Raw genomic sequence first — 24,841 nt, forward strand, 5'->3', positions numbered from 1 at the left:
CATAGAACATACCAGATGGCCTCCTTCTTTAGAGACTGCAATTTCCCTTCCCATGTGGTTAAAGATGCCTTCCAACGCATCTCGTCCACATCCCGCACCTCCGCACTCAGACCCCACCCCTCCAACCGTAACAAGTACGCCCCTGGTGCTCACCTTCCACCCTACCAACCTTTGCATAAACCAAATCATCCGCCGATATTTCCGCCACCTCCAAAAAGACCCCACCATCCCCACCGCAAAGACCCACATGCTGCCTTCCGCAAAGACCATTCCCTCTGTGACTACCAGGTCAGGTCCACGTCACCCTACAACCCACTCTCCCATCCTGGCACCTTCCCCTGCCACCGCAGGAATGCAAAACCTGTGCCCACACCTCTTTCCTCACCTCCATCCAAGGCCCTAAAGGAGCCTTCCACATCCATCAATGTTTTACCTGCACATCCATTAATATCATTTATTGTACCCGTTGCTCCCAATGCGGTCTCCTCTACATTGGGGAGACTGGACGCCTCCTAGCTGAGCGCTTTAGGGAACATCTCTGGGACACCCGCACCAATCAACCACATCGCGCTGTGGCCCAATATTTCAACTCCCCCTCCCACTCTGCCGAGGACATGCAGGTCCTGGGTCTCTCACCGCCGCTCCCTCACCACCAGACGCCTGGAGGAAGAACGCCTCATCTTCCGCCTCGGAATACTTCAACCCCAGGGCATCAATGTGGACTTCAACAGTTTCCTCATTTCCTCTTCCCCCACCTCACCCTAGTTCCAAACTTCCAGCTCAGCACTGTCCCCATGACTTGTCTGGACTTGTCCTACCTGCCTATCTCCTTTTCCACCTATCCACCCCACCCTCTCCTCCCTGACCTATCACCTTCATCCCCTCCCCCACTCACCTATTGTACTCTATGCTACTCTCTCCCCACCCCCACCCTCCTCTAGCTTATCTTTCCACCCTTCAGGCTCACTGCCTTTTTTCCTGATGAAGGGCTTTTGCCCAAAATGTCGATTTTACTGCTCCTTGGATGCTTCCTGAACTGCTATGCTCTTCCAGCACCACTAATCCAGAATCTGGTTTCCAGCATCTGCAGTCATTGTTTTTACCTAACTCAAAATTGTTGTCTATTCTTAGCAAGAGTTAAAACCTGCGCTTTAGCATCAAAGTTTCATCAAACAAAAATCACAGTAAAATTGTCTGGGAAGAAAGAAAAGCCAGGAGCCTGTTTCCATACTTCTTTAATAGTATGACAATAATTCGAAAAACATGAGCGTTGTATTTCTTTAGTTTACAAAACCAAATGCCACAATTACAGTACATAATCCTCAGAACTTTTGTACTGGATAAACACCAAAACATCGATCCACTGTTCTATTGTTTTACTCAATAAAGCCAGACTGACTCAGTGACTTTGGAGCAATTAGACTATTGCAGAAGTGCACTAAAGCAGAAATGCCCTAGCCACAAGTAACATTAAAAGTTATAAGCACCGCCATTGCAGCAGAAAACACTAGAAAGTTAAATAGAATTAAGACTCTTAACGTCATGCATTTGTTTATAAGCAACACAAAAACACGGCTAATACAATAATTATTACTTGGTTCTCCTTACTATAGTGATCGACACAAGTGATTGCAGGTATTCTAATCATTTGGAAACAGCATGGGAAAAGGACTGTCTCAGTGCTGCGTGTTTCTAAAACCATGATGCTGACAAATGGGACAACAACTCTCCAAGACAAGTCTGATTAATTTGAAGAATACAGAAAAGCTTCTGCTCCAGATGCCCTTTCTTGTGCCAACAGTCTCGCTTCACATTGCTCTTACTCAGTCTTTCGTTTTGCTCCTGGTATTTTGGCTTGAATCCTGAGTAAAAGGAGAAAAGGCAGGGGGGAAAGGAAATGGGTAAGTGAATTATATAACTTAAAAATAATCAAATTGCTACAGTCATGAGATTTCTTACACAAGATGGTTTCCTACAAGGCTGTCTCACCTTGGTTAACTCAGAACCCAATTCCATGTTTATAGTAAAACGATTAATATAAAACACTGGAAAAATTTTACAAGTTAGGTGGAAGAGTTTCTTTGGAGAAAGAAATCGAGTTAACATTTCAGGTTGACAACCTTTCATCAGGACAGTTTCTTCTAATTTTCTCTCCATTTAGATCCTTCTGGAGCTGTTGATACTTCCAATATTTCCTGCGTTTATTAGCGATTTCCAATATCTGCAGCATTTTGCCCCAACCTATACTACCATCATTACTTTTACCAGCACCTCAAAGCACTTTGCATACAGACAAAGGAGGCAGTAAAAATGCAGCCAGATGGATCAGAGGTTAATCTTTAAAAATGAAAAAGAAAATAACTTGTATTGTAAGAAGTTTAAAACAATGTGTGCAGAACTTTGTACTCTTCTACAGATGTTTGCAGATTTTGGAGTGGTTGGTGGGTGGATGAAAAGGAGGTTGATCCGTAAAACTCTTTGGGTGCCTTTCTTGTAGTCTTCCTTGTCCAACCTGACTTGGTCATAATTTAACAGATGAAAACCTAGAGTTCCCAGTCTGTGCAGAATGACTTTTCTCTTAAAATAGATTGATTCTTTAAAACTATTTTTACAGTTATTTTCCCCATTTATACTGCTGATTCATATGTCATATTGTTCCTGTAACCACTAGTGACTTGTTCTATTTTAGTTCATTTAATGTACTATGGTTCATGTAATGCAGGCTACGCCAGAATTGATTATCCATTCCCAATTCCTGAGGACAGCGGTTGAGAATCAACCACATTGCTGAGGATTTGGAGTCACGTATTGGCCAGACCTGGTGAGGATGGTAGATTTCCTTTCCTAAAGGACAGAAGTGAGTCTGAGCAGTTTTTATGACACGATAATTCATGTCCCATTCTGCAGCCCAAAGAAATATTGTCCTTGAGAATGCAAGTTTCTTCTTCTGATATTTGACTGGCCCTACATTGAGGAGAGTACAAATTCTCCCTTGGTTGCCATTCAAGACTTGTTTTAAGCATTACTATTTTACAGGGGAAGCTCATCTTGGCTAACAAGATTACCTGACCCACATTTTTACGCCATTGAATGTATAATGTCAAGGATTTAAATTTATAATTTGATTTAATATACAGTGGTAACAGATTTATTATTCCTTTATGAGAGAGAAGAGAAATCCACACACAACTAATTATAAGGGTAGATTTCCTAAGGCCTTGCCTCTGGCAATGTACCCAGCCTGCTGTAAAGCTGAACTCACAACAGAGCTACCTCTCATCACAAATCTAGTTTAATATCTGACTTCTCTTACAGTACTACAGTAACTCCTGTGGAAAAACAATTAAAATAACACTTCTTTCATTCAACATGTAATATTTTGCTAGAACATCTGAGAATATTTCCTGAAAGGAATTCATGATGCACAAAAGAAAAACAAGAGTAGAAGAATGCACTCCGAACAAACAGGTAACAAGTCAATGCAAAAACTCTGCTTTCTTAAAAGAACAGCATTCTCACCACTGTAATGGGGTTAAGGGAATTATTGAGAGCATTTGTTTCATTGAACATCTCTCCTTAAAATGAGGTTGCTAGAGATTGCTTAACTATTCGAATTCAAGTGATTTCGTAATGATTTCAGCAACATTTAATTTCTCTCTATACCATCCACTGATATGGCAGGCACAGGACGTTATAGGATTTGAGAGGGCTACCATTCTCCTGTCGATTCTCCAATGGTGACTGGTAAAGAACTAACTACAAAGACGGGTAGATTACGAACTCCTTGTTTTACCTATATGTCAACTAATGTACAACCGTAGAAGAAAACATTTTAAGAAACGCCATGATTGTTAAAAGCTTAATGAAATTGAGAAGGATGATAAAGGAGGAAATACCACATTCACAGTCACAAAAAATGTCACTTATGATTTTGGTAAGGGTTCTTTCTTTGCTGTGGTGGAGCAGAAATCTGCTTGAGAGATTCAGTCAGTTCTGCTACAATGTGGTAGTTCTGTTCTTGTGCAATCTTGTGTTGTAAGAAAATCGCATCATAGCAGCACCATTTAAATTAATGGAACATAGATCATAGAAGGGTCATAGAAAGGTCATAGAAAGGTACAGCGCAGCACAGGCCCTTCGTCACACAATGTTGTGCCAAGGATTAATCCTAATCTAAAATAAAATAATCTAACCCATGCACCCCTTCATTCACTGCTGTCTATGTCTATGTCCAGCAGTTGCTTGAATGTCCCTAATGACTGTTTCCACCACCACCGGTGGTAACACATTCCATGCATTCACACCTTTCTGCGTAAAGAACCTATCTCTGACATCCCCTCAATACCGCTGACATCCCTCTATACCTTTCCCCAAACACCTTAAAATTATGACCCCTCATAGCAGTCAATCTTGCACTGAAGAAAGGTCTCTGGCCATCGACTCTATCCATGCCTCTCATTACCTTGTATACCTCGATCAGGTCACCTCTCTTCCTCCTGCTCTCCAGAGAGAAACGCCAAGCTTAGTCAACCTCTCTTTGTAAGACGAGCCCTCCAGTCCAGGCAGCATCCTGGTAAACCTTCTTTGCACCCTCTCCAAAGCCTCCGCATCTTTCCTATAATAGGGCGACCAGAACTGGACACGATATTTCAAGTGTTGTCTCACGAGGGTATTGCAGAGCTGCAGTAATCCTTGCGGTTCTTAAACTCCTGTTAATGAAAGCCAAAACACCATGTGCTTTCTTAATAACCCTATCCACTTGGGTGGCAACTTTGAGGGATCTATGCCGTTGAACACCAAGATCCTGCTGTTCCTCCACACTGGCAAGAATCCTATCTCTAATCCTATATTCAGCATTCAATTTGACCTTCCAAAATGCATCACTTCGCATTTATCCAGGTTGAACTCCATCTGCCATCTCTCAGCTCTGCATCCTGTCAATGTCGCGCTGCAGCATGCTGTAGCCCTTGATACGATCAATGGTTCCTCCAACTTTTGTGTCATTGGCAAATTTACTAACCAACCCCTCAAACTCCTCATCCAAGTCATTTATAAATAACTACAAAAAGCAGAGGTCCAAGAACAGAGCCCTGCAAGATACCACTCACCACTAACCTCCAGGCAGAATACTTTCCATCTACAACCACTCTCTGCCTTCTTTCAGCCAACCAATGCTGAATCCAGATAGCCAAATATCCCTGTGTGCCATACCTCCTGATTTTATGAATTAGCCTACCATGGGGAACCTTATCAACTGTCTTGCTGAAGTCCATATACACTACATCCACTGCCTGACCTTCATCAAACTGTCTCATCACCTCCTCAAAGAACTCAATAAGATTTGTGAGGCATGACCTGCCTCTCACAGAGCCATTCTGACTGCTTATAAATCACACTCTGCTTTTCTGAATAGTCATAAATCCGATCCCTCAGAATTCTTTCCAAAACCTTGCTGATCACAAACGTAAGACTGACTGGTCTGTAATCGCCAGGGATTTCCCTATTACCCTTCCTGAAAAGAGGAATAACATTGCGCCTCCCTCCAATCCTCCAGTACGACTCCTGTGGAGAGTGAGGTGAGTATATTAGCCAGTGGCTTAGCAACCTCCTTTCTCGCTTCCTGGAGCAGCCTAGGATAAATCTGCTCTGGCCCTGGGGATTTATCAATCTTAATGTTTGCCAAAATTTCCAGCACATCAACTTCCTCAATCTTGATCTGTTCAAGCCTGTTTCCCAGCTCCTCAAAGTTCTCATTTACACCAAGGTCCCTTTTCTTAGTGAAAACTGAAGCAAAAAACTCATTTAAGGGTTCTTCTATCTGCTCAGACTCCATGTACAAGTTCCCTATGGTATCCCTGACCAGACCTACCTTCTCCCTGATCATTCTCTTATTCCTCATGTATGAGTAAAATGCCATTGGATTTTCCCTAATCCTTCCTAACAAGCCTTTTTGTGCCCCCTCCTGGCTCTCCTCAATCGATTTCTGAGCTCCTTTCTAGTAAGCCTGTAATCCTCTAAAGCTGTGCTAGATCCTTGCTTCCTCCAACTTACGTAAGCTGCCTTCTTCCTTTTGACAAGGAGCTCCTCTGTTCTCATCATCCAAGGAGGTTGGAATTGCATTATAACCAACACACGCTTTAAAAGTTTGTGCTTTAGAAACAGTGTCCCCAATTCGTCAATCACGTTACAGTGAATTTGTTTTAACAAAACAAATGTTATAGCAGGACAATCTGGACACAAATTTGGAAGGGGACAACACTCTAACAAACCTGAGAGGAAAAGAACGCAAGAACAATGTAGATTGAGTATAGAGACAGAGGAGTTGAGGTAAAGGGGTGCACAATAAAGCTGCTCTAGCTAGAGATATCCACATCCTGTGATTCAGTTTTTTAAAAAAATTCAGTGTTTGGGGATGACAATGGTTTTTTTTTAAATGGGAAAAAGAAGAATCTAATCTAATCTGTGGAGAGAAAATTGTTTGCAACATTGGCAGCATAGGGAAAATTGTACAGCGTGCCTAGAATATTTTCAAATCTGCCAAAACTGTAATTTTATCTTCTTTCACATTTTGATTGCTGTATGTGGTTATTAGAAAAAGCTAATTTGGACATCCTGTTCCACAGCTTCTGTAAAGGGATTAGTTCTAATGTCAAACTTACTTTGCCACCACAGAATTAACATGGGTCCTCACCAGTCCCAAATACTGGTCGATTTGTGCCTGCATAGGTAACCATAAAACAATTATTCAAATAAATACAGTAACTACTGTAGAACTTTAACATATATAGATTCTTATAGATTTTCCTGTACCTGAAAATTAATAAGGGATTTACCTGGTATTTCTCATATACAACAGGCAAGGTAAACATAGAAACGACAGCTGAAAGAGAACATCAACATATTAATTTATGGCCTGAGAGTGACATACCCAACCTTACACAATTCCTCCTACAGAATATACAGAATCAAAGGTTTTTCTGAAACTTAAAGTCAAAGATTAAAATTGAGAGAATGAGAGAACAGAGTGATATGATTCCTGTCATTAACAGACAGAAAGCATGAAGATGTTACCATAAGCAGAATACAGACTGTAATTATGGAACTGAATAACTGAAGTACAAATCAGGCAAATCTGAAATTGTATGCCAAACTAGAAAAGATTCACTTCAGGACCAGTTGATTTTTATCTCAATTAAAAAGAAACTAAGCAAATTCAGGCTGGTTACAATTGGTGTTGAGAACTCCCCAAACTTAAAATGGATAAATGCGCAACATGATCACTGAAGTACAATTGTGCTGTTTGGATCCTTTATCTGTACGACATTTGTCAATTTCGGTTGGGACAATAGGGAGAAGAACAGGAGGAGGGAAAGCTCATTTTTGCAGATATCACATAAGGATATTGTGATGTCCCTACTTGATCAGACAGATACTCCAGATAGAAATCTGAAATATGGTCACCTTATCAAGCTGATGTAAAACTGTTGTTCACCACTGAAACAAAGCCTATGGAATGTGGGATTAAACTGAGCAGATTTAGCTCAAGGATTGTCAGTTATCTGGTCAGGATAGGAGGCAGAACCAGAGAAAGACAGCATGTCCAGCCAATTACCTGATAGGTTCCCTCCTTTCAGCAATGTTGCTCGATGCAGGGTCACTGGGCCGGCAGTTACTCATCTTGTATATACAGAGTCAATTAGGCCCACTAAGGGACTAATTGGGTATGAATATGGCACCACCTGTACTTTACTGACTGTGGAGTTGTCCCCCAATAATGTTGGATCCTGGCAGTTAACTAAAGGTGACTGCAGGGTGAAAGGTCATTGGCACAGCAATAGCAATGGTCACAAGTCCTCTTTCTCCTCAGCACTTATGGCCTTAAAGCTCTGGCCCCAGTTTGAGTTTTAAATCACTGTAGCAGTGCTCCAATTCAGAGGTCCCTTGCATTTATCTCCAGTGAACATAGGCCTAATCTACTCACTCTCTTCACAGGACAATCCATTCATCCTAATAATCAGACTGGCAAACCCTTATTGTATTCCATCCAAGGCAGCTTTATCTTTACTTCAGTAAGGAGACAACATCTGAATGTGGCATGATAGGTGTGATCTCAGCAAGAGCTAAAAATGTGTTGTTGGAAAAGCGCAGCAGGTCAGGCAGCATCCAAGGAGCAGGAGAGTCGACGTTTCGGGCATGAGCCCTTCTTCAGGAATAAGGAGAGTGTGCCACGCAGGCTAAGATAAAAGGTAGGGAGGAGGGACTTGGAAATGCGATAGGTGGAAGGAGGTTAAGGTGAGGGTGATAGACTGGAGTGGGGATGGGGGCGGAGAGGTTTGGAAGAAGATTGCAGGTTAGGAAGGTGGTGCTGAGTTCGAGGGTTGGGACTGTGACAAGGTGGGGGGAGGGGAAATGAGGAATCTGGAGAAATCGGAGTTCATCCCTTGTGGTTGGAAGGTTCCTAGGCGGAAGATGAGGCGCTCTTCCTCCAGCTGTCGTGTTGCTATCGTCTGGCGATGGAGGAGTCCAAAGACCTGCATGTCCTTGGTGGAATGGGAGGGGGAGTTGAAGTGTTGAGCCACAGGGTAGTTGGGTTGGTTGGTCCGGGTGTCCCAGAGGTGTTCTCTGAAACGTTCAGCAAGTAGGCGGCCTGTCTCCCCAATATAGAGGAGGCCACATCGGGTGCAGCGGATGCAGTAAATGATGTGCGTGGAGGTGCAGGTGAATTTGTGGCGGATATGGAAGGATCCCTTGGGGCCTTGGAGGGAAGTAAGGGGGGAGGTGTGGGCGCCAGTTTTACATTTCTTGTGGTTGCAGGGTAAGGTGCCGGGAGTGGAGGTTGGGTTGGTGGGGCGTGTAGACCTGACAAGGGAGTCACGGAGGGAGTGGTCTCTCCGGAACGCTGATAGGGGAGGGGAGGGAAATATATCCTTGGTGGTGTGGTCCGTTTGAAGATGGCAGAACTGACGGCGGATGATGTGGTGTATATGGAGGTTGGTGGGGTGGTAGGTGAGGACCAGTGAGGTTCTGTCCTGGTGGCGATTTGAGGGGCGGGGCTCAAGGACGGAGGAGCGGGAAGTGGAGCAGATGCGGTGGAGAGCATTGTCGATCATGTCTGGGGGGAGTTTGCGGTCTTTGAAGAAGGAGGCCATTTGGGTTGTTCGGTATTGGAACTGGTCCTCCTGGCAGCAGATGCAGGGGAGACGAAGGAATTGGGAATATGGGATGGCGTTTTTACAGGGGGCAGGTGACGAAGGAATTGGGAATATGGGATGGCGTTTTGACGAAGGAATTGGGAATATGGGATGATCTCAGCAAGGTACTGTATAATTGCTATTCAGTTATTCTTTACTATTAAGGTGGAAGGTAATTCAGACAGGTTACAAACCGCGACCCTTCACCTTCCTTTTGTAAACAACTTGGTGTGCCTTCTTCCTGTAATCCTTGAACTTCCTCCCATCACGCTTGACCACGCCATTATGGATGTGAACATGCCACCTCTTCTTACCAGGCTTATCCCCATCCCCATTGAGATTCCTCCTCTGATCCTACTCCTTCCTGCATCATCCTTAGAGTGTCATTTGATTCAGTGATACGACTAATGATATCTTTAAATAATTCAACCTCAAACTGGCCTCTAACCCAACTGAATTAAATATCCCCTCATGGGACAGTGAAGAGGGTTACCTCAGATTATAACAGGGTCTTGATCAGATGGGCCAATGGCTGAGAAGTGGCAGATTGAGTTTAATTCAGATAAATGCGAGGTGCTGCATTTTGGGAAAGCAAATCTTAGCAGGACTTATACACTTAATGGTAAGGTCCTAGCGAGTGCTGCTGAACAAAGAGACCTTGGAGTGCAGGTTCATAGCTCCTTGGAAGTGGAGTCGCAGGTAGATAGGATAGTGAAGGTGGCATTTGGTATGCTTTCTCTTATTGGTCAGAGTATTAAGTCCAGGAGTTGGGAGGTCATGTTGTGACTGTACAGGACATTGGTTCGGCCACTGTTGGAATATTGCATGCAATTCTGGTCTCCTTCCTATTGGAAAGATGTTGTGAAACTTAAAAGGGGTTCAGAAAAGATTTCCAAGGATGTTGCCAGGGTTGGAGGATTTGAGATATAGGGAAAGGCTGAACAGGCTGGGGCTGTTTTCCCTGGAGCGTTGGAGGCTGAGGGGTGACCTTACGGAGGTTTACAAAATTATGAGGGGCGTGGATAGGGTAAGTAGGCGAAGTCTTTTCCCTGGGGTCGGGGAGTCCAGAACAAGAGGGCATAGACTTAGGGTGAGAGGGCAAAGATATAAAAGGGGCAACTTTTTCACACAGAGGGTGGTACGTGTATGGAATGAGCTGCTAGAGGAAGTGGTGGAGGCTGGTGCAATTGCAACATTTAAGAGGCATTTGGATGGGTATATGAATAAGAAGGGTTTGGAGGGATATGGGCCGGGTGCTGGTAGGTGGGACTAGATTGGATTGGAATATCTGGTTGGCATGAATGATTGGACCGAAAGGTCTGTTTCCATGCTGTACATCTCTATGACTGTGAACATTCTCTTTTACAGCTGGCACTGAGGTTCACTCATTGCATCCAGCTTTGGACAGTACTGACTCTATCCTTAGGCCCCTCATTTTGTTTATCTTTATTGATTGTCTCCAGAGTTCATGACCACACCCAAAACACCACGTCCAAAACACTGCAAACTTCCACTCTTGACCCCATGTGCGGTCTGAACCAGAAGCCTTGTCCAGTCTTCAACACTCCTGCACATTGAGCAGATGGAGCATTGGTTCATGAAAGGCCAGTGGGGCTTAACTAATTTACTGGAAGTGTTTGAGGACATTACAAGCATGCTGGATAATGGGAATCGGTGGATGTGCTGTATCTGGATTTCCAGGAGGAATATGACCAAGTGCTGCACAAAGTGCTGCTGAATAAGATAAATGTGCATGGCTAGAAGAATGGTTAATTATCAGAAAGCAAAGAGTGGGGAAAAATGGGTGTTTTTCTGATTAACAATCAGTAGCTAGTGGTGTGCCATAGGGATTAGTGTTGAGACTGCGATTGTTTACAATTTACATCGATGATTTAGAGTTGGGTGTCAAAGTTCGCAGATGACACTGAAATGAGTGGCAGAACAAAGTGTGCACAGGACAGTGAAAGTGTTCAGAGGGATATAGACAGATTAAGTGAGTGGGCAAGAATCTGGCAGATGGAGTACAATGTTGGTAAATGTGAAGTCACCTATTTTGATAGGAATAACAGCAAAATTGATTATTATTTAAATGGTGAAAAATTGCAGCATGCTACTGTGCACAGGGACCTAGGTGTCTTTGTGTATGAATCACAAAAAGTTGATCAGCAGGTGTAGCTGGTAATTAAGAAGGAAAATGGAATATTGTCTTTCATTGCTAGAGGGTTGAAGCTTAATACTGAAGAGTTTATGTTGCAGGTGTGAAGGATCCTGGTGAGGTCATTCTGTGTACAGTTTTAGATTAGATTAGATTACTTACAGTGTGGAAACAGGCCCTTCGGCCCAACAAGTCCACACCGACCCACCAAAGCGCAACCCACCCATACCCTACATTTACCCCTAACCTAACACTACGGGCAATTTAGCATGGCCAATTCACCTGACCCGCACATCTTTGGACTGTGGGAGGAAACCGGAGCACCCGGAGGAAACCCACGCAGACACGGGGAGAACGTGCAAACTCCACACAGTCAGTCGCCTGAGTCGGGAATTGAACCCGGGTCTCAGGCGCTGTGAGACAGCAGTGCTATCCACTGTGCCACCGTGCCGCCCACCACGATGGTCTCCTTTTGGTCTCCTTACTTGAGAAAGGATGTACTTGCACTGGAGGGGTGGTAGATGAGTTTCTGTAGGCTTATTTTGAAATCAAGAGGACTGGTTTATGAGGAGAAATTAAGAAGAATGAGGGGTAATCATATAGAAACATTAAATTATGAAGGGAATGGATAAGATATAAGCAGGGAGGTTGTTTCCACTGGGGGATGAAACTAGACTTTTGTGGCATTGTCACAAAAGAATGGGAAGCAGATTTAGAACTGAGCTCAGGAGGAACCTTTTCACACAAAGGGTTGTGAATCTGTGGCATTCCCTCCCCAATGAAGCAGTTGAGGCTGCGTTGTTGAATGTTTTTAAGGCAGATAGATTTCTGAACAGTAAAGGAATTAAGGGTTATGCTGAGCTGGTGGGTAAGTGAAGCTGAGTCCATGAAAGATAAGCCATGATCTTACTGTGTGGCAGAGCAGGATTGTAGGGCCAGGTGGCCTACTCCTGCTCCTAGTTCTTCTGTTCTTATGCCCGAAAGCCCTCAACATGCCTCATCCTTCATATGCCCTTGCCATCCTGACTGTCCAGCTGAGGTGTCATTCTCTTGCTCTTCTCTCTTTTTGGATATATGCTTACTTCAGACATAATTACTCAAAGCAAACTGGTACACATCACATTTAAATGAACTAAAACTGGGTGTCACATGGTTACAATGAACTGCTAACTTAATCTTGAAGGTCAGACTTAATTTGAAGAAGTTCTAGATCATGAGGAATAATGCTATGCAAATATATTACAAGTAGGAAACCAACATAGGACAGTGTTGTAACGCTCCACCTGCCACTTGCATGATTTTGAATTAGCCTTTCAGTCTGAAGCCACCAATATCATTTTTGAAGTAAAAACAGAAGTTGCTGGAAAAGCTCAGCAGATCTGGCAGCATCTGTGAAGAGAAATCAGAGTTAACGTTTTGGGTCTGGTGACCTTTCCTCAGATCTTTTACAGCAACTGCAGTTCTTTTGCTTTTTATTGTCATTTTTTGAATTTCAGCTCTCGCTTAATTAACTCACCATGCTTGCCATGTTGCCTGTTCCTAATGAAGGAAAACTTTGCTTTCCTAATTGCTGCATGTGTACTGCGACTCATGCAATAGGGACACCCTCTGAATGTACACATTTTCCAGTCTGTCACCACTTAAAAAAAAAGCAATTTCTATTTGTCCTACCACAGTGGACAATCGCCTTGATTAGACAAAGTAAGCAAGTGATGAGATACAAAGGCTAATGCGAGACAGCGCTGAGGTGATGCTGCTGCCTTTTTGATTGGAGGCTACCATCAATCCTATTTGGTCACCTGCCCAAGTGTAGATGTGTATAATGGAAATGGAGAAGAGTTCTAAACTGGTCCCACTGACATTCATCAGCTGCCGGCTACTTCACTCGCATCTGCCCTGGGCATTCACCAGCTGAGCTTCCAGAGCACACAACTGTGCCAAGAGCTTTCTTGGCGTAGTATAGAATAAGATTACACCGAGGCAAGAAACAAAATCCATGTTGGTTGAATCAGTGAAGAGATCAATGTTCGTAAAAGGTATTCTGCAAACCTGTTTGTTGGGGAATTACATTCAAAGAATTTATCAATGTGACTCTATTGCTGGCAAAACTCTTGATTTGCTGAGCTCATAGTTACAGGTGGGTAGATTGATCACTCCACAATTTTTCTACCTTCATTACCCATTCTGTTCCCAGAATATTTATACCTAATTTAAAAAGGTACTAATATGCAGTAACATCCTAACTTTTCTCAGTTACTTTAGCACTGTTGCACAAATATCTGTTTGAAACATCTACGACTAAGCTGGATAGATAAATTAAGGTTGACACAGACATGCATTGCTACTTTGCTCATAAACCTGGAAAATACACAGCAACAAAACTGATCAATTTTGTTTTGAGTTCTGTTTGAGAACATATTTACCCATAATCATCAAGGTCAAGCCATTGAAGATAGCTCCAACATAGGTCAACAGCCACATCAGTACTGCAAACTAAAACAAAACAGTTAAACATGAAATTCACACATAGAAACTCACTGTTTTGATGTGATGCATTCCATTTTAAAACGTATGAACAACCCAAATGGCATCCAAGTACATCAAAAATTAATTGTCAAGTGCAAAGCAATCTGTAAGTATTTAACAATAAGCAAATTCTATCCATTGAGAGACATTAAAACTTGTATAACTTGTTTTTTTTCTTTCGTTGCAGTACTGTTCATTCCACCTTAATGAAGAGGTTTGCCAATTTTTTTTGTTGAATGTTTGAAAAATTTGAAATTATAGTATTGTTACTAATATCCTGGAGACTACCAATGGTTGGAAACTAAACTGGAGCAGTCATATAAATATTGTAGCTGCTGGAAAAGCAGATCAGAGACGGAGAATTCGGCTACGAGTAACTCACCCTCTGTCTCCCCAATCCTCCCATGCCCTAACCGCCTGCTGTGTAACAAAAGATTTTTTCCTCACATTATCATTGCTTTGCTTACACATAACTTTAAATCTATGCCTGTTGAAATTTGCTCCTGGACCTTTGCTTTTAGTCAACCCTCCTAATGTGCTTTTGTTTAAAATAGACAAAAAAAGAGGAAGAACGATGGAATAGGCATTATTTTTATTATGTCCTCATTTCTTGGTGTTAATTACTTTAAAATATCACATGACAAAGGTATAGAATTTCTAATAGAGTAAAAAATAAAAATTGTATTTTAAATGCAATATTTTGATTGCTAAGTCTTTACGGGTAAATGGATTGTACGAATTATAATTTGTGGTGCAATCAAGGAGGATTCTGTCCTAATCCATGGAGAAAACGCAATAAACTATCAACCAAAAGGATGTGTGAAATGGCCTAGCCAAAAGGAGTACGTCAAACACTGCAGTCTGTCCAGGATTGTGAAAAGATTGGTCCAACGGGATGATTCCTGGTTCAGACTGCATGTCAATGAAGGGGTTTTCTTTCTGCAAATAATTTTACAAGCATAAATAACCAGTTTGTTTTATAATGGACTGCTTAGCTTTGTCAGGAATTTTGCTGGATGAATACAAGTGGAAAACTAAGCTCAGAATTATAGGTGTTGCAGGAAACACAATTGTGATTTTTGAGAGTACATTTTTCAATTTATCCTTGTTGATACCTGCGCTGTATTTTCTATATCATTGGATGTATTTTTAGGTGTCAGAACAAGTCATTTGAAATTTGAAATTCTGTCATGATTTCATCTCCTTAAACATTCTTTGCATAATGTGCAGGAAGGATAGGTTTGAAGCTTAAATTTTCAAAAATTATATATACTGTAAGTTCACAGCTCCATCCGGCACAAATTGTGACTTATTTCTGTTTGTTTACATTTAGTTTCAAGATACTTTGACCATAACCTTGTAGTTATACCTCACAGGAAAGTATACCTTGTATCTAATTGGTTTGCTTCTCTAACTCAACTATGACTTTTCACGTGAAGTTCTGATAAAATATCTTTGGCCTGAAATATTAGGCAGAATTTTCAAAATTCCTGCAGTGGTGGCTGGGAGAGAGGGGCCTGGAAAATAGTAATGGTCAAGATGGTCCCCTGATGCAGTGCAGCCAGTCAATCAGGGGTTCTATTATGATTGATTCTTCAGATCCATAACGGACGAGGCTGCAGGCAGGGAAGAGACAGCCCTTAGGCCCAAAGGGCTATGTGAAGAAGCTTGCCTGCTTGGTGCCTATGGTTTCTATTTTTGGAAAGACTCCAGCTGATCTGCTCTTGGCCTTCCACATGATTCCGCTCCTTTCCTGCTGAGGTTGTCAGGGCTCCAGGTTCAATTGTCTATTGACTGGACCAGGAACAGGAGCAGTGGAAATCTGCCTATTGTCATTAACTGGATGGCAAACCTGTAGGCAGCCAATTAGGTAGTTGCCCTGGGGTAAGTTGCTGAACTTGTCCAGCTGCTGGCATGTTCATGCTCAAGAACCCTTGTCTCATCCTGGATCCAGCATCCTGCAAGCCAGTGGTAAAATTCTGTTAGATCATCTGAGTATTTTCAGCTATTTTTGGTTTTGTTTCAGCTTTTCAGTGTCCACAGTATTTTGATTTTGCCACTCAACCACTGAATTGGCTTCAGGTCTCTGAATTAGACAGTGTCAAATGTAATGCTAACTGCCCATGAATGAGTCTACTTATGCTCTGCTGTGATTAATGCCTGGCATTCAATGTTCAAAGTGCACTTTGAAATTAAATAAAAATTCACATGTGAATTCACAGCCCATAACATTGCATGCCCTGATTAAACAATGCCAGGCAAGGTCTCATTTTTGTTCATAAACTTGTCAGTGGAAGTGGTGGACATGTATTACAATGCAGATCAAACTAGTGCCTTGCTCTCTACTATAAATGATATTGTTGTTTAAGAAAAGACACCAAAGTAGGGAATGTGATAAACAGCATCATTACATTTAAGTACTTTGTATACTATGATAGTTGCTAGTCAGATGCATTCAAAATATGATCTGTACAAAAAAAAACTTTCCACTCTAAGAAGAGAATAATGACATTAAGATTTGCTCACTGACTGGTGAAGCAGTGCAAAACATTCCCGTTCATTTATGTTTATGAAGGAGAGAGACAAGATTACATTATGAATAGATTTGAGAAGCATTTTTCTGCTAAGTAGAGATGAAATAATCCAAGAAAATTAAATTTTATCGAGGTAACAAGAGTTTAAATCAGTTTACAATATTATCCTAAATCTACATACTTCAGGTGAACACTGCAAATAAGGTGCACTGTATGATAAATTACTTGTGACCAGATTATGAAAGATGTACATTCACTGGGTTGAGTCCTGACTCTATGGCTAAGACAGCAATACAACAAGTATTGGGGGAACACAGGAATATTGCTGTGGGAGTAACAGAAGAGGAATCAGGGGTGATTCTTCAGTGACAAATGAAAGCAGTATTAACCTTCTTAAACTAAATGTCAGGTGGAAACTGAATGGACAGTTCTTAACATTAAGTAATAAAAGAAAATGGCTTAGATGTTCTTACTTTCAGAGAATCCACAAGGTCTTGCACAAGAAACAGTCGTCGCAGCTCTTTGACAGTACTGTTTACGTACACCAGTGCAGAATCAGCATACTTTTGAATCTGCTCTTCAGAGAGGGTGGCATCCATATCCAAATAAGCTCTGCCAATATAAAACAGTTTATTTTACACAGAGAAAAAAGCAAATGTTTATGGAGGTTAAGGTGCTTTTCCAGAAGATTCAATGAAATACAACTTGTATATATTGAGCAAATTACTGGAGCTGTGGGCTGACAAGTCCCTAGGTCCTGAAACAGTTCATCTTTGGATCTTAAATGAAGTGGCTTTGGTTTTAATTTTTCAAAGTATCAATATTTGTAAAAGGGTTCCAGAGATTAGAAAATAGTGGATCAACTCCTTTATTCAAAAACGGAGGGAGACAGACAGCAGGAATTTACAAATCATCTGCTGTAGTTAAGGTGTTAGAAGCCATCATTAAATGCATTATAGCAGTATATTTAGAAAATTATCAAGATAATCCGGTAGAGTGAACATGGTTTTGTGAAAGGCAAATCATGTTTATTGGCCTTTCAGGAAGTAATATGTGCTATAGATAATAGGGAAACAATGGATGCACTACACTTAAGAGATTTCCAGAAGGATTTTAATAAGGTCCTATATCAAAAGTTCAGTGCAAAAAGTAGAAACTCATGGGTAATAATAATTGCTTAACTTAGAGGAAGCAGTGAGTACTAATGAGTCATTTTCTGGTTTGCAAGATGTAACAATTGGTGTGACATAGTAATCAGTGATGAGCATCAACTGTTTATAATTTTATAAATGACTTGAATAAAGGGACTGAGAGTATGATTTCTAAATTTTCTGAAGACACAAGAATAGGTAGGAAAGTAAGTTGAGGGTGTAAAAAGCTACAATGGGTAAAGCTGCAAGATAAATAAGTGGGAAAAAGTCAGGTAAATGAGCGTAATATGGAAAAAGTCTAAACTTGTTCATTTTGGCAGAAAGAATAGGCAAGTGCTTTATCTAAATGGTGAGAGATTGCTGAGCTCAGAGGTGCAAGGGGATCTGAGTGTATTTGTGTATGACTCACAAATGATTAGTATGCAGGTACAGCAAGTAATTAGGAAAGCTGTTAGATTATCATCATTTATTGCTGGAAAACTGAATACAAGCTTGCCTTTGAAATGATCTTAAAATTGGTGTAATGTTAGATATGAAAAGGAGAAAATGGTTTCACTCTGCTAACAACAAAGCCAGCAAGGCACAAAAAAGACATGGCTGAGGATGGGAGGACAGACAGTGGTGGATGTAGGAAAGATGAGCAGTTAGATGTTGCCATTTTAGCTGTACTGTATCATGGCAACATTGACTTGAACAGGCTGGCAAATTTTGGAACGCAAGTCTTCAGGACTATTACCCAAATGTTGTTGGAACCTTTAGCCTTGGCAATGTCCAGTGCCTTCAGCTATTCCTTGAGATCACATGGAATTGAACTAGTTGAAGACTGGCATCTATGATGCTGGGGAACTCCCGAAGAGGCCCAGACAAATCATCCATTCGACTTTTCTACCTGAAGATTGTTACAAGTTTTTCAGCCTCAGTATTTGCACTGATGTATTGGGCTCCCACAACCTCAAAAATGGCAATATTTGTGGAAGTGATTTGTTTAATTATCAATCAAACTGGATTGGCAGAACTGCAGAGCTTAGATCTGATCTGTTGGTTGTGGATTTTAACAGCTCTATCACTTGCTGCTTATGCTTTTTGGCACTCAAGCAGTTGGTGTTATTGACCAGGCCGAACTCATTTTCGGGTGTGCCTGGCGTGATCCCCTGGCTAGACGGTAGTGGGGATATGCTGAACTGTGAGGTTGCAGATTGTGTTGGGAGTTCTGCTGCTGCTGATGGCCCACAGCACCTTATGGATGCCCAGTCTCGAGTTGCTAGATCTGTTCAAAGTCTGTCCTATTTAGCACAATGCTAGTGCCATACAACATGATGGAAGGTATCCTCAATAGAAAGAGGTACTTGTCTCCACAAGGACTCTGCAATGGTCATTTTTACTGATAATGTCATGGACAGTTGCCCATGTGGCAGGCAAATTGGTGAGGATGAGGTCAAGTATGTTTTGCTCCATTGTCAGTTGCCTCACCATCTGCTGCAGACTCAGTCTAGCATGTCAATTGTATAAGTGTTTTACAATTGCAAGTTGTTATTGTTGCCCTCTGTTGGACAACATAAACTTAGCAATCTTGGTTGCTGTACTTTCTCTCCTGGTTTGCCAGGGTCAAACTCTCAGCACACAGAGTACCAGTACTCTGGTACAGCACAGCACCAGTAAAGATCTTACACCAGAGACGCTTAAGAACACAAAATACAAAAATTTCACCTACTTCTTCTGTTTGCACATGTATAAGATTTTACACCCTTATAAATCATTACACTTCACCCAAGACAGAGTTTTAGCACCCATTTATCAAAGGTTGAAAATCTCATCCAATGTATTCACATATGGGACGCAAATAAAATAAACATTTCCTATTGTATTATCCTTCGAGGATTAGGTACAATTTACCCAATCACGAATTGCCTCAGATGGCAAAAAGAATTTGCATTTATATATTCCCTTTCAAAACCACAGGACATCCCAAATCTCTTGACAGTCACTGAAATACTTTCAAAGCACAGACACTGTTTAAGGCAGGAAAAATTGAGCTAATTTGTTGTTTGTGAAAAGTCATGATGAATAGATCATCTGCTATTGTGGGTTGAACGAGGGACAGGTATTAGCTAACACACCAGGCATAATTCTCCTGCTCTTGTTCAATGTAATGTCATGGCATCTTCTTACATTCCTGAGAGGAGAAATGAGCATATTTTCAAGGTGCTGAGGAAGCTCAGCAGTTCAGACAGAATCTATTAGTAGAGACACGGAGATGAAAATTTGAGACCAATTTGAATCTTCAGAAGGGGCCAATTCTCTTCTCCTCCACTGATACTGACAGATCTATTGACTTTCACCAGCATTTTCTGTTTTAAATTCAGACGTACAGAACTGCAGTATTTTGCTTTTGGATAAATGGGGCCATTGCTTAATTCTAAAAGGTGACACTGCAGTGCTTCCTCAGGAAGGAAGCTCAATTTTGATTTCTGTGAAGTCCAGGAGAAGTTAGGAGGTTGGGTTGTGTGTGTATGTGTGTGTGTGTGTGTGCAGTGGCTGGAGGGGGAGGGGAATGGGGGCGCATCAAACTCTTAATGTCCTGACTCTGGAAACAAATGTCATAGAGCAAATATCTGACAGCGGAATGATCTGGAGCTCTTCTTTCTTTCTGAAGTTAAATTATAGATGCTTAATAGTGAGGAAGAAAGTGAGAGACTCCAGGAAAATATTAGTGGACCAATCGGCTGTCAAAAATAATGGCAAATAGAAAATCCAGAGAAGTTTAAGGTAATATATTTGACAGGACAAACAAGGCAAGTGGCTATGCAATAAATGTCAAGATTCTGATAAGTGTAGAGGAAGAGAAGCACCTTCTCGTGCACATCTACAGATCTCTGAAGATAGGAGGTCAGCTAGACAGGATGATCTAGAAGACATATGGAATATTTTCCTTTGTTTGCAAAAGCCTAAAACAAAAGAGCATGGAGACACTAGAACTGTGAAACACTAGTTAGTCCACTACTAAAGTTGAATACAGTCCAGGTCCCTGCATTACAAGAAAGAGATGATCACAATAGCGAGTACAGAAGGATATTGCCAGAAACTGAGAATTTTAGTTATGAAGAAAGATTGGAGAGGTTGGCCAGTTTTCTGTGGAATAGAAGGTCTGAAGGAAAATTGAATTAATGTGTATAAAATTGAGTGGCCTACTCAGAGTGCTTAGAAAGGATCTATTTCCGATTGCATAGAGTTAATAAAGTATGGAGCATAGATTTAAAGTAACTGGTGGAAGGATTAAAAGGGAATTGAGCAGAAAGTTTTGCTAAGAAGTGGTGAAGTTCTACATCTCAGTGCCTGAAATCCTACCTCATTTAAAAGTAACATTTGGATAAGTACTTAAGGTGCCACCGACTAAGATTTGAACATGATTTGACTGCACTGCTTTGTCCGTTTGAACAGACAGGATGGATTAAAAAGCGTCCTTTTGTGTCATAAACTTTCCCATGTTTCAATGTTAACCATAAGAATTAGGAATAGTAAACGAAATAGTCTTTGATGATACGTCAGCATCTTTACCATGCATTTCAACACCTTTCCATCCACTTATGATGAAATGAAGCATCGACAAGTTAAATACTGTATTGAAAACAGCTGTGCATGTGGTCAAGTTTTTAAGTGAAATGTTAAGATTGCCTGAGTACCCAGTTTGGGACAGCATTTCTGTAAAGTTTTCAATGAATGCTGCATTATCAAAATTATTGCACTTCATTTGAGAGTATGAACTGCTTGTTCAACAGTCCATTATACAGGCAGCTTTCTAGTGTCCTATTGTTCTCAACAAAATCATGTAAAACATGTGAATTGGTCAGCATCCAAGTTGTTTTTATGCAGTAGTTACTGTCCTTCATAAACTAATTATATTGTGTGAAACTCTTGTTAAAGGCATTATAGTCAAAAACTGTGGTGCTGGAAAAGCACAGCCAGTCAGGTAGCAACCGAAAAGTAGGAAAGTTGATGTTTTGAGCATAAGCTCTTCATCAAGACTGTTGGGGCAAGGGGACTGAGAAATAAATGGAAGGAGGGTGGGGCTGGGGGGGCCGGGGGGGGGCGGTGGGGGGGGGGGGGGGGAAGGTAGCTGGGAATGCAATAGGTAGATGAAGGTGGGTGGTGATGGTGAAGATTCGGAGTGGAGGGTGGAACAGATAGGTGGGAAGGAAGACAGGTAAGAAAATTCAAGAGGGCGGTGCCAAGTTGGAGGCTTGGATCTGGTGAGGTGAAGGGAAATCAGGAAACTGGTGAAATCGACGTTGATCCCGTGTGGTATAACCTTATTCCAGATCCAACCCTCCACTTGGCACCACCCTCTTGAATTTCCAACCTGTCTATCTTCTTTCCCACCTAACACTTCATCACCCCCACCTTCATTTACCTATCGCATTCCCAGCTATTTTCCCCCAGCTCCACCTCCCCGTCCCATTTATCTCTCAGCCCCCATCCTCACCCCACCCCACATTCCTGATGAAGGGTTTATGCTCGAAATGTCGACTCTCCTGCTCCTCGGATTCTGCCTGACCTGCTGTGGTTCTCTAGAACCACACTTTTTGGCTCTGATCTCCAGCATCTGCAGCCCTCATTTTCTCCTTAAAGACATTATAGACATACAAATATTATTTTGTGCTGTCTATCCACACATTAATATCCCAATAAATTTCAGCTTGTGAACAGTAAAGGAAATATTACCATTAGACACAATGAGAGCATTACAGGTTACAAGATTGATGGGAAGAAAAATGGGCTATACACTTACTTAAAAGGATGTCCTTCATCAGTCTTCTGCACAGCCTGTAACACTGATTTATAAATTCTGAAGCTGATTGTAGCAGAGAGTGCAGCAAGTGCCAGGTAAGCTATGACACTCACAACGCTGAACTGGGTGAGTGAAAACAACAGAAGAAGCACACTTCCAAAGACAATTCCTGTCTGCTTGATGTCACGCCAGTACAGCAGGTCAATAACTGAGGAGAAAAAAGAAAGAATAAGATAAATCTTCTAACAACAAGATCAATTAATATGAATAATGAGTGTTTCTGGAAAGTAAAAGGAAGAGTTTATGTTTAACCAACTTATTGGAGTTCATGAAACAATAACATGCACTGTGGAAAAAAGGGGATCCTGTAGATGTATTGTACATGGATTTTCAAAAGACATTTGACAAGGTGTCATGTAAAATGTATTGCACAAAATAGGAAATTATAATATGGAGGTGGTACAGATAGAAGATTGGTTGGCTAGTAGAGAACAACGTGAATGTATAAATGATGATTTGTAGAATGTGACAAGTGAAGTCCTGCAGGGTGTCTGTTCTGGGATGCCATTTTATTTACTATTTGTATCAATTACTTTGGTGAGGGAGTGGAAGCATTGTAGCTATACTTGAAGATCACACAATGATAGGTAAGAAAGCATGTTGTAAAGAGGACACAATGCAGTTGCAGGTGGATACAGATAGATTAGATGATTGGGCAAATATCCAGCAGATGGATTGTAGTATGGGAAAATGTGAAGTTGCTCACTTTGGCAGGATGAAAGAAAATAAAACAGTGTTACTTCAATAGGTGCAGAATTTCAAGGTGCAAAGGGATCTTGGTGACCCATTATATGAAGCTATAAGATATCAATATGCAAGTACAACAAGTAATTCAGATGACTAATGGAATGCTATCCTTTGTTAGGAGATGTATTGAACTGATGGGAGGATTTAAATGCATTGCACGTGGTTCAAGAGAGGTTTATTATATTGATAGTTGAATGAGTTGGTTGTCCTATGAGGAAAGGTTGGATAGACTGGGCTTGTACCTACTTGAAAGGCCTGGTAACATGGAGATGGAAAAGATGGCTCCTTTTGTGGACAAGTCCAAACTTATTGTTTAAAATTAGGTATTGCCCTTTTAGAACAGAGATGAGGAAAATAAATTTTCTCCCCTAGGTTTGTGTGGCTTGGGAATCCCTGCCATGGAAGTCACTGGAGGCACGGTCATTGAATATTTTGAAGGGGAGGGATATAGATTCTTGTGACACAAAGTAATCAAAAGTTATCAGGGATACATGGGAACATGAACATTGAAACACAAACAGATCAGATATGGTCATATTGCATGGTAAACAGGCTTGATGGTCCAAATGGCCCATTTCTGCTCCTAATTCACATGTTCATATGTTCTTAAAATGAGATGAGCATAGTAAAATTATTTGAATGCTTCATTGGCCTGATTTTATTTACCTCGCCCTATTCCAACCAGTAGAAAATTCATCAGAACATACAAATATCCACATTACAAATTACACCTGTGAAAGAAACATGGAGCTTAAGATAAGCAAAACTTTGGAAATTTGATATCTGAATTATATGACTGAAATGTTGAGAGTTGAGAATCATTTGAAGGTCAGTGTCTATTTTAGCGGGTATTATATATTTACTCATACCCATTAAAGCACAACAACAGCCGATAATAAAATGGACCAATATCAAGATGAAATTATACTTACAAGACATTTTAACTGGTTTGCAAACAGAAATAATTTGAACGATGAAGCTAATAATTTATAACTCAATACATTATGACAAACTAAATTAAAATTCCAATTCCAATAGTGTACTACAATTTAGCAATTAAATAGGAAAATAATTACCTTCTCCAAGCAAAGTATTACAAACAAAAACACAATTAACAAGCATGCTGCTAATGGCATTTCATAAATTCTACATGTGAGTAAGTTAATTGAATTAATAAAACCCAGAGCATTTGAAGACTTCAAATAGGCAAAAGCCTGTTGTGTGGTATGAGGTAGCTATTCTAGAAATATTGTCTACCTTGTTCAAGTATTTTTAAAAATTGTAATATATGCATACAAGAAACTTGATCAGCTTCAAAGAACATAAGCCAACTGATCACATTAAGGAATTAAGGAAAGGCTGAAAGCTTTTGAACAGGTAACAAAATATAAAAATATTAGGGGGTCATGTGGAAATTGAAAATGAAATAATATTTGCATGTAATTATTAATTAAGCACTGATAGCATAATCAGAATGACAATGTTTTCAACAAAGTTCAATAGCTGAAATATGAATAGCATTTAACCAAATTAAATTATTTAATCCAATAAAACTCACTGATTAGTATCATGTTTGGAATATTGAAGAGTTTAAATATCCTTGCTCTTAAAAGAACGTTGTTGTATTTCATAAGGTTCAGAACGCTTTTGATTTATTTGGTTCTAAGTTATACAGAGAGACACAAAGCAAT

At 40.9% G+C, this 24,841-nt stretch overlaps 1 protein-coding gene across 5 annotated transcripts in view; it reads right to left on the bottom strand.

Moving 5' to 3' along the window:
- Positions 1-1,235: 1,235 nt before the first annotated feature.
- Positions 1,236-24,841, bottom strand: part of rtn1a (reticulon 1a) — a 246,483-nt gene continuing 222,877 nt past the window's right edge. For 3 of the 5 annotated variants that reach the window (XM_060829320.1, XM_060829319.1, XM_060829322.1), the window contains 6 exons: positions 22,344-22,551; positions 16,880-17,018; positions 13,770-13,839; positions 6,834-6,880; positions 6,660-6,718; positions 1,236-1,862 (listed from right to left, as the gene is read on the bottom strand). In XM_060829320.1, coding sequence (XP_060685303.1) covers positions 1,820-1,862; positions 6,660-6,718; positions 6,834-6,880; positions 13,770-13,839; positions 16,880-17,018; positions 22,344-22,551 — 566 coding nt within the window. In that variant the 3' untranslated portion in view covers positions 1,236-1,819. The remainder of the gene's footprint in view (positions 1,863-6,659; positions 6,719-6,833; positions 6,881-13,769; positions 13,840-16,879; positions 17,019-22,343; positions 22,552-24,841) is intronic. The other 2 variants (XM_060829323.1, XM_060829324.1) reach the window with 1 other exon arrangement.

Source organism: Hemiscyllium ocellatum, chromosome 8 (genome assembly GCF_020745735.1).
Source record: "Hemiscyllium ocellatum isolate sHemOce1 chromosome 8, sHemOce1.pat.X.cur, whole genome shotgun sequence".
NCBI lineage: Eukaryota > Metazoa > Chordata > Chondrichthyes > Orectolobiformes > Hemiscylliidae > Hemiscyllium > Hemiscyllium ocellatum.